The 10,551-nt window shown below is 40.8% G+C and overlaps 1 protein-coding gene across 1 annotated transcript; it reads right to left on the reverse strand.

The window, feature by feature from the left end:
• Positions 1–8,072: 8,072 nt before the first annotated feature.
• On the reverse strand, positions 8,073–9,776 carry LOC103132698 (myelin protein P0-like). The gene is made up of 4 exons (XM_016667532.1): positions 9,237–9,776; positions 8,897–8,925; positions 8,452–8,763; positions 8,073–8,363 (listed from the first exon to the last, which is right to left on the reverse strand). Exons 1-4 carry the CDS (start codon positions 9,254–9,256, stop codon positions 8,278–8,280), a joined length of 447 nt encoding a protein of 148 aa, XP_016523018.1. The 5' UTR covers positions 9,257–9,776; the 3' UTR covers positions 8,073–8,277.
• Between the last annotated feature and the right edge of the window lie 775 nt (positions 9,777–10,551).

Consider the following 10,551-nt stretch of genomic DNA (forward strand, 5'->3'; position numbering starts at 1 on the left):
AACAGGTTACAACATGTTAACAACGGATTAAACAGTTTTAACTGCTGATAAAAGTGACAGAGGACACAGATATGGGAAGTGTGGAAGCCTCTACTCTACTGTATCAAATTGACATAGGAATAACAGAGAGTTGGCCATTCTAAGGTAAAAACCCAGCGCATACAGTATTCATGTTTTGTTTTTTGTTTTTTCATCCAGACGGCTTCCCGCGCCCCCCCTGTAATGACACGGCGCACCCCCTAGGGGGCACGCCCCACAGTTTGGGAACCTCTGGGCTACACAATGGTATCCCAGGATGGAAAAACTCACAGGATCTGATAAATAGGCCGATGTACAGCATCCCAAAGTTTATATAAGTGCACACACATAACCAACCAGTCAAGAACTTGTAGGCCAAGTCTGTAACTTCAAATCACAGCTCATAATTGCCCCCCATAGATAGACAGGATAGGCATATCATACATGTTCTGACTCCTTAGAGTCTGTTGAGTATTTCAGTTTTCAACTCTTGTGTCCCAGATATCCCTGGATACCACAGGGATAAAAGAAATATAGTTTAGTCAAAAGGTGTGGGGGAAATGTGCATTATTTTTGGTTTAACAAGCTCTGTTGACCTTTACGTTGGTTAGAGTGACTCAAAACCTGGATTACATGAAAGCCAAGAGTGTCACCTTTAAGATGATACCAAACATTATATTGTAGACCTTTGACAAATGCCCATAGCATGAACCTAAACCAGACATACACTAATCTCAAAAACAGAATTTGTCCAAAGGCGTTGTTGACTTCACGGGCTAATAACGATGACCAACTCAGCTACCATTATGGAAGGGCTATCAGACCAAGATATTAACTAGAGACATGGATCTTTATCAAAAATATGGATAGACTCCACCACCCTGAGATGGATCAAAGACATTGTCTGACCCATGGACTAACAGCAGTAACTAGGACAATAATGATGGCAATAGCAGCATGCTAGGTAGTTAGCTAACCTGCTATTTCCGCTATTGTTCTTTGCTCGACATTCAAAACATTTTTTTCTTTCTCTAAGCAACCGGAACAACACACCTTCTGATACGTGACTTCATGGCTTTTTGGAGTCTTTAGAAACTGAATAATCTGCTAATGGTTAGCTATTGCTAATAATTGCTAAAACAACAGGAGTTTCCGTAAATGGATGAGTCATTAGAATAGTATGTCGCATAATTGTGACGCATATTCAAAGAGACATTGGGAGGCAGCATCCTTTGAAGGAGCTAGTAGCCTCTCCGGGTGAAGATTTAGGGTGGAGTTCCCTCCTGCTCCTTCTTGATTAACAGCTTCAGCCGCTCAACAATCCAGAGTCTCTGTTGTCGTGTTTTAGCTTCATAATGCGCCACATTCTCAATGGGATACAGGAACGGACCGCAATGAATTTGGACGAGTTAGGATTTAACTTTATTCACGTCCTGCCTGAATTTAACACTGTTGACCCGCAATGCGTTCTGGGATACGGTGGGGAGTGAAGTACACACCAGACCCAACCTCCGAACACGAGGAGGAGAAGGACCAATAGGGGCATCGCTGTGGCGTAATTGCCCTTCAGATGCAGCCTTTGGAGGACACAGCGGTTCTGTCACAGACCCTACTTCTTCTTCTTCTCGTTTTGTGGTGGTTAGAAAACAACAATACACCATCTGCCACCATCTGGCTGGGAGATCTTTCATATCAGCCAGGTTAACTTTCCGAGGTTGTGAATCAGTTTTTCTGTCTTCAACATCACATCAGAACATTTTCTATGGTTTCATTTGTTCCACATCCATCACTTTTCCCTGTAATGAATGATGTTCTGTTTGACCCAGTGGGTCAGAATCTAAGTCCATATCATATTCTCTCTCCTGGTCCAGATAACTTCTTCATGTGGGTCAGATGGATCTGATGGGAGATGAACTCCCAGAACAGACATGTTGACCTCTATGAGACCCCAGCAGAGTGTTTTTAAACCAAACCCAACCAACCACTGGCTCAGTGTTTCTTCAGAAAAATACAAAAAGTACAAACGCTGTGACAGTTGTGACCTTTGACCTGGTGTCTAACAGGTAATGGAAGACAAGTAAAACTAAATCCTGTTAATCAGCCATTTATCAAATCAGGTTTGCTGAATAAGGGAAACTTTGAGGTCAAAGGTTGAATCTCTGTGTCTCTGTTCTGATCCATCAGATCCTCAGAGCTCATGAATAATTCAAGAAGATTCATCCAGTCAGGGGCAGATCTAGGAAAATATTTATGGGGTGGCAAGAGTGGGGCAGGGATTCTTTGCATTATATATATATATACACACAAAATATTGTTTTTAACTTCCATTGTTTCAAAGTGAGCTTCATATTAGTATATTAATATTAGTAGCGCCATCATTTGTTAGTAGATATATCTATTAAATACGACTTAAAATAAAGATTAGAAAACTGATGTTTGATAAATTCTCCATGATACAAATCTATAAACAGTTTAGTTTCTGTTAGTTCTGTCAAGATGCAAGAAGGGGTGAATTTCTACTTATATTGGTCAATTGTTTTATTTTAAATATGCTGTAGGAGCCGTAGTTTGACGACTGTTATAAATATCTCCACGTTTTGCGAACACAGGGGATTAGCTCAGTTTTTGTCGCTTGTTTTTAGGAATTGCAGCAGCTGCAGTGCGCCACAATAAAGGTACAATAAAGCTGATAAACAGGTGAAGAACCAAACTAGACAGAACCACTTCTGATTGTTTGCCAAGACAAACATCCAATAAAAGTTCCACCAAGCCACTACTGAGGCACTGGAGTCAAGTTTCTCGACACAAGCAAAAGAAGGTTCAATGTCCAAACTTATTGATTGTTCTTGGTGATTTAATTTCCTCTTTCACCAATAATTACAGAGATCAAACTTTCCTCTTGCTCTGGTAAAAACCATCGGCCCCAAACCCAAATGCCTGCTGGTCCTTCACCAGGCCCCTGCACTTATAGAAAGTGGACTGACCCACATTACTTCCTGTCTAAATTTAGAAAATAAATAAGAAAAATAATAAAACAAAAAAAATAAATAAAATCAACAATTATCAACCTACAAATAAACTCTGTAAATAATAAAAAAAAATAAAAATTTAAGATTAAAGTAACCAAATTCAAATGGATAAAGAAATAAAGAAAAAATAGCTCCAACAACTTCTATTCCGCCTTTTCTCGCTCTGTATGTCGGTATTACGCAGGACCCGTTGCCATGGCAACCGACAGACAACAGCTCAACGATCAGAGAGAGCAGAGATTACCGACCAGGGGAATCAACACCAAAAAAAAAACTAAAAAACATTTCCCACACAAAAATGTAGCAAAAACACTAAAACAGAACATCCAGTCTGTTACATTATGTTGTCAGGCATAATGTCTATATTATGATTATTAATAAGTTTTCGCCTGAACACCACGTAGGTTGATTAGCTGATTTAAACAGCTGATTGTTTTAGTGCTAACGGAACCAAAACACACCGAACTGCGCAGCACATGCTAAGGTTATCAATGTCAATACCAGGCCAGCAGCAGTTAGGCTAGTATAACTGACCCACTGCTGACTTGTTCAATGTTTTCCTCACCTGTGAAATCTGAAGCCCTTATTACCATTATCTATGGTTGACTTAACTGCTAAACATTGCGTCCGTTGTTCTGATTCTTTGCGTGATTGTAGTATTTTCCTGACCACCGATATTCCTGACTCAATGGACAGCAATGGCGTATGTGTGACTTACGATAAATCACTAATGTCCAGTCCAGCTCTGTCCTTCTCTCGCACTTCCCGCTACTTAGCAGTGGGCATTGAATGCAACATTGTTGCATTCAATGTTGTCGGAAAAAAGAGTTTCATGCGCTTAACGTCCGATTTGCCATAACTATTTATTGAATTCATTGTCGCTAGCTGGGGTGGGAACAGGGGTGGCAAGGCTCTCGTTTGGGGTGGCAACTGCCACCCCAGTAGATCCGCCCCTGCATCCAGTTGATGTTTACGATGGAAAATGAAGGAATGTTTCCACTGATTACTGTATCTGTTGATCTCAATGTTTCCTCAGTCTCAGAAGATAACGTCAGAACAACAAAGCTGGTGTAGAGACAGGAGGTCTCACTTCAACAGAAACTGAACATTTGGAGCATTTCTGGTTAAAATGTTTGATGTTCATTCATATAATTTAGTCAGGAAGTCAGGGATTTTACTGAAGTAAACCTAATGACACTTTATAATGATGTTACTGAGGTAAAAAGACAAACAACAATGTTGGAAAATTACTTTTAAAAATAAGTTTTTCCAAAATTTTATGAGAGTAATGGTGAGTTCACATCAGATGTGTTTGGTGTGAACTCATCATTCCACCGTCTCCTGCATATTTCATTTAAATAAATACAAAGCTTTTTCATATTTACTTAACGTAACTCAATGTTTTGGCAGAACAGATCTGAAGAAGTCTAAATAGATTCATTCCTGATGCGATCAGGAAACTAAATTTTATTATTATTTTTTTATTATTTAACTTTATTTATTCATTAGTTTCATCTTTTATTATATAGTATTTACATTGATACTTTTATTATTACTTAATTATTATTATGGCTCAACAACATTTCTTTAAAATTGTAGATTTTTAAATGTACAATTTCTTTTGAACAACATTTCTTTTTAAATTGTACATTTTAAAATGTACAATTGAATGACAATAATAAAAGTTAGAACTTACCCAACATTCCTCCTTCGTTGATCCTCTTCCAAGCGACGTCCTCTCTTTCCTGTCTCTGTAGTCATGACTTGATTGGTTGTAGATTATAGGACGAGAGCAAACAGCGGAAATTAATTTATCCTGCATAGTTTTATTTTGTTTGAAGGCACGTCACTACGTCACATAGCGGAGTCTCTCTGATTGGTTGACGCGCCGCGCTGAGCTGCGAATGTTCAGAGTTTAAAATTCCAGCGGCGGACGCGCGTCAAATGATCAAAACACTCGAAGCGCTTCAAATTGTGCAGCGGGCCGCGCCTCCACATAGACTTTGAATGTAAACCAGACGCGCCTGACGCGCGAAACGCGTTTCCAGTGGACGCATCATAAATATAACCATATCTGTCTGCTGCCTGTTGTATGACTGGACAGGAAGTCAAAATATCCAATCTGTTAAACTAAATTAATACGTTTAAATATGAAATGATAAATGAATGCTATGTTGATTAAAATAATCCAGTGTTTTAATAAAGTACACATACAGTTCTGGATTAAATGTGTTAAGTTTGAGCTGATGATGTCAGGCCAGTTAAACCAGTTAAACCAGTGGTAACACATCAACAATTTGTTTATTATATTAGTCTAGATCTAAACTTATTACTTCTCTTTATTCTGTAATGTAATGATGTCGTTTTTGTGTTTTATGGAAATATTCTTTACTAATAAACCTGATTAATGTGAAATAAATATTCCTGTTTGATCCATAAAGTTATGATAATTTAGAAACAATAACATTATTCTTATGGTTTATAAATGGACTTGACGCTCCAGTTCCTGTTTCCAGTCTGAGCTGATAGCAGGTTGTCATGGTTACCACAGTAGAAAGTAAACCTGGTCACACCCAGCCTGCTGTACTGTTGACTCTCAGTCAGCTGACTGAACCGCAGCTCACCGTCTGGATCAGCTGGTAGGACGGGTTCAAGCGGCAAACTGTTTGCATGAAGCACTGAACTTCCTCATCCAGACAGAAACAATGAAACTCTGACTGGTGGAGCTTCAGTCTGAACTGGTTTTATACTGGGAACCATTACATGATCCCCTGACCAGTTCATCTCTCAGTCCATGGACTTTAATCTGACTTTACAACCTGGCCTCATCCTGATACTTCTGATCAGCTGCTCTCTGAGGAGCGTGCTACCAGCCGCTCTACTAGTGTTGCTAGCAGCTCTGTTAGCGTTGTTAACTGCTCTGTTAGCGTTGCTAGCTGCGTTAGCCTCTGGGGTTCTGGTTCCAGGTAATCGGGCCTGCAGGCTGGAGTTGGCCACATGTTGTTGTTGTTGCTTCTCGTCTCCCTGCTGGTTTTACTCCAGATGATCCCAGTTTGTTGGAACATGTTTGTGACTCACCTACCTGAGATTCTGCTGCAGTGACAGATTTATTCCAGCAGGTCGATCCAGAAGTGGCGGATCAGAACCGGAAACTGATCCTGGTGACCTACCTGCTATACTCACTAGAGTTCTGACGGTCCAAACATCCAAACACCTAGAAACCATCAGTTTGTTGTTCTCCTCTGACTCTGAACCAAACACCTCCTACCTGAGGTCTGATCCACCAGAACCAGGTTCTTCTGAAGCAGCTTGAATTAACTGGACCTCATGGTGGACCGGAAAGTTCTGCTGGTTGTTCTGTAGAAATAATCTGGTTTCTGCTCATCTAGTGACAGCAGAACGTCTGGAAACCAACCAGGGGAGTTTCTGGTGTTTAACGGAACCAATTAATCAATCTTATTAGCATAGCACTTTTCAGCAGCACGGCTTTACATCACACAGTTAAAACCAATAACAGACATCACATTTTGTCCAGAGCTTCATGAAAATGAATGCTAATCAGTTTTGATTTAAAGGATCGCAGTGTTTCAGCTGTTTGGTAGTTATCTGGAAGTTAGTTCCAGATTTGTGAAGCTGAATGCTGAATGCTAGCCGCTGTGTTGGTGTGATCAGGTGGGTCAGGTTAAATTAATCTGTCTACATACTGCTAGCTAACAAGCTAGGCTAATCATAAGATAGAAAAACTGATTCTTACCGTGAAGAACTTCCTGTTCCTGTCCTCTGGTCGGATGACTGAGAAATAAACACGCAACGCATTTAGCTTGGTTCTGACGCCCTTTGACCTCTGAGTGTTGAACAGAGCCCAGACGGTTTGTTTACATCGGCAAATGACTGATTAAAATCAACTCAGTTCAATTAATTAATGTTTAAGTTATTTACATTCAATAAAATTAGGCACAGGACATTAACATGTTAAACATTATAAAGCAATTAATCACATTTTCTTTTTACCTACAAAACCTAACAGTAGGAACCTTTGTATTCATGTGTTTCTGGTACGTCTTTAAATCTGATGCACAAACAAGATCGATGGAGGATGAAGCTGCTTCTCTCACCCAACTGGGGTTAATTTCTGCTTCTAACAATCTGATTGGATTCTGGAAAAAATCTGTTGTGTTCAAGTTGTGCTAATCGCAGTTAGGCTAGCTACTCAACCCTAAATAAGCATCTTAATGCTAACCATGTAGCAGCTAATGCTAACATCAGCGAAATGATCTCCATTAAATATTTTAATAAAAACATTAATGGAATCTGTAAACAGAATTTCTCTCCCAAAGAACCACAAAATGCTCCTTTCATCACAAACAACAACCAAAATAACATGAATGTAAACACTCACCGATCTGGGTTGCTAGGAGACGGGTTGCTAGGAGACGGTTGCTCAGTCAGCTCCATCTTGCTGTCTTTGTGGTTTCTCATGTTCCCAGGTCGTCTCCAGTTGTCTCAGATGATGATCTCCTGGTTTCTGTTAGCAGAAATCCATCCAGCTGCTACAGGAAGAGCCGGGGTCACTTCCTCCTGTGGCTCCGCCCACTTTTGGTGACCTGAGGCTTCTTCAGAGACTTTTTGTTCCCTTTCTTTAAAACTAGCACTCTAGCTTTTTAGCTGGCATCTTAACATGAAACATGTTGATGGTGAAATAAGGTTTCATGTGGTGTTCCTCAGGGTTCTGTTTTGGTGCTGCTGTTATTTCTGGTTTAAATTCTCACTCTTCACCACATTTTGATCCCTTAATGATCACTGAGATCATACATTACTATTTAAATCATTATTATTGTGCATTTTATGGCTCTTTTTTAGGTAGTAGCGTTGATGTGGGTATATGGGTGGTTGCCCAGGGGGGCATTTCAAAGGAGGTGCACGTTAAGAGGCTGAAAGCAAACGGTGAGAGAATCTTCTCAGCAGGATCACTGGACCGTTTGTTCAAGTTTCCTTCAATTAAAACTCTCAAAAATCCTTTATTTTAATAAATTTTATTTATTACTGCCCCTTCTTTTAAAACATCCACAAATAAATAATCTTAACGGTGATTCTGTATCAGTAACAGCTCCAGTGGTTTCTGAAGGACTGACATGAACTCTTGACCTTCTGCTACAGAAATAAAATGGAGACCAGACTGTAGAGCTGTGACTCCATGTCCTGGTTTGATCAGTTTCTAATCAGTTTCTCATCAGTAGATGATCAGACTGAGAGCACAGAGGACCAACGTCTGCAGGACAATACGACTGCTGGAGACACAACTTGCTGATTTCATCACTGGGAAAGAAACAGCAGATTAGCCTTTTGACCACAGAAACATTCAGAAACTGTTGCATCAGGTAACGTCTGAGAGAAATCAACTCACCCTCCAACTTTATCTTGGTGTGTGTTCCCACACCATCAATGACGACGCTGCACTCGTAGGTTCCAGTGTCGTCCAGCTCCAGATTCCCCAAGATTATGGAGTAGTTCTTCTTCTTGAACTCTGTTTCGGACCAGGACACTCGACCTTTATACCTCTGGTGCTGGAGGTTTGGGTTGGGAGTGTCTTTGTTGATGTCCAGCAGATTCTTGTCATCTTTGTCCCTCCAGAAGACTTTCTCAGCTGCAGAACCAGAGTAGCAGGGCAGCACGGCACTTTTACCAACTAAACCTGGGACGAAATCCTGGCAGGTCACTGAGGGAGAGCAGAGGAGGAGATGAAGACCACAGCAACACCAGAAACACCAGAAACACCAGAAACACCGAGAAACCAACAGCAGAGCTGATATGAAACCCAACAGGAACAGGGAGTGTGTTCACAGACTGACCTGACGGTATGATCACAAAGATCCAAAGCCTGGAGAGAAACAGAGTTCAGTTTCACCAAGTTGGATCCAAAAGCCAGAACAGAACAATGATATGGATGTTTAAAAACCACAGCTGGATTATAATCTGGTATGACAAACTCTTGGGTGTGGCTGGAATTACAAAGCTAATAACCGGATATTACAGGTTCAGGTTGAGGCCTGTAAAGTCGACTCATCAGGTTCATCAGTAAACTTTAACATTTGCTAATACAACAGAAATTCCTAGAAATGGATGAGTCATTGTTCTTTGTTCGACATTCAAGACGTTTTTCTCTTTCTTTAAGCAACCGGAACAACAAACCTTCTGATAAGTGACTTCATGGCTGTTTGGAGTTTGTAGAAACTGAATAAACTGTTAACGGTGAATGTTTGCTAACAATCATTATAGCGACAGGAGTTCCGGTAAATTGGTGAATTATTTAAATGATGCGTCGCATCATTGTGACGTATGGAACCAAATTCAGGCGTTTGAAGGAGCCGGCCTCTCTGGTCATGAGCAGAAGAAGAGTTTCAGACGAGTTAGAGTTTAGGTTATTCCCATCCTGATACCTGCATATGTTGCCTAGCAACCACAAGCTGAACAAGACTAAACATTTAGCTGTTATTTAATTAATATTTTGATGACCTTTTTTCAAAAATTATAACAAAAACTCTATCTATGCAGATGACAACGGCCTAACAACACGACTGCCAGAATTTAAAAGTGTCGGCCCGCAATGCATCCTGGGATACGGCGGGCAGGGAAGGACACACTTTACTATGCATCATATTGAACTCTTTTAGGCAGTGGTGGTTTCTGATATGAGCCAGAACAACTAGACAGATATAAATGTGTCTAATCCCAGAGTGTCAGACATTTACAGCCTCATCACAGACAGTTTACCAAACATGTTTAAGGATCCCAGTCGTTGCTGAATTCATTTTAAGGTTTTTAGTTTTTAAAGCTCCATCACATATAAAATATTAATTCACATCATTTCAAAATCATAGCTGTAAATTTCTGGCTGGTCGGATTGGACTCTGATCAGAAAACATTCAGGATTTTGTTTTCTGTTGCTTTATTTCCATTGTTTTCAGATTCATAAAATCAAACTTTGGTTCTCCTCTTCTATCAGAACAGGAAACGTTCATATCAACACCTGTTGCCATGGTAACACACCTGGTTGGTGTCAGGAAGTCTCAGTTCTGGGTTCGGTTCTGATCCGGTCAGCCTGCTGGTCCGGTCCGAGTCGTCCTCCATGTCCATCCAGAAGACGCCGTCTCTCAAGACGGGTCCAGCTGTCCAGAGGTTCTGGCCCGGTCCAGATCTGGAACGGAGCAGACGGGTCAGGTCAGCCAGAGGAACCTGGAGGTCCAACTGGACCACTTCTATGTTAACCAACATTTAAATCCACTAGGACCAGTCCAGACCACTGGAGCGCCTGTCACTGGGTAACCACGGCAACAGCACTGACAGATTTAAATACATTTGTTTGCAGCCATCCAGTCCAGGAAGTAGTCTGACACCAAACAAAGTCAACATCTGACATTTGCAGCTGAACACCCAGTCCAGAAGGTAAAGCAGAGGGCGTGTCATGCTGAGGGTCTGGTTTCATTGAGCTGCAGGTGGGCGGAGC

The sequence above is a fragment of the Poecilia formosa genome, unplaced genomic scaffold (genome assembly GCF_000485575.1).
Source record: "Poecilia formosa unplaced genomic scaffold, Poecilia_formosa-5.1.2 Scaffold1223, whole genome shotgun sequence".
In the NCBI taxonomy this organism is placed as follows: Eukaryota; Metazoa; Chordata; class Actinopteri; order Cyprinodontiformes; family Poeciliidae; genus Poecilia; species Poecilia formosa.

Coding starts and splice junctions, on each gene's coding strand:
- LOC103132698 (XM_016667532.1), bottom strand. CDS start 9,256: ATGAAGTCACTTATCAGAAG. Junction 8,926..9,236: donor ATGAAGTCACTTATCAGAAG/GTTTGTTGTTCC, acceptor GTTTCTCTCCAG/GCTTTGGATCTTTGTGATCA. Junction 8,364..8,451: donor CACCAAGATAAAGTTGGAGG/GTGAGTTGATTT, acceptor TTTCTTTCCCAG/TGATGAAATCAGCAAGTTGT.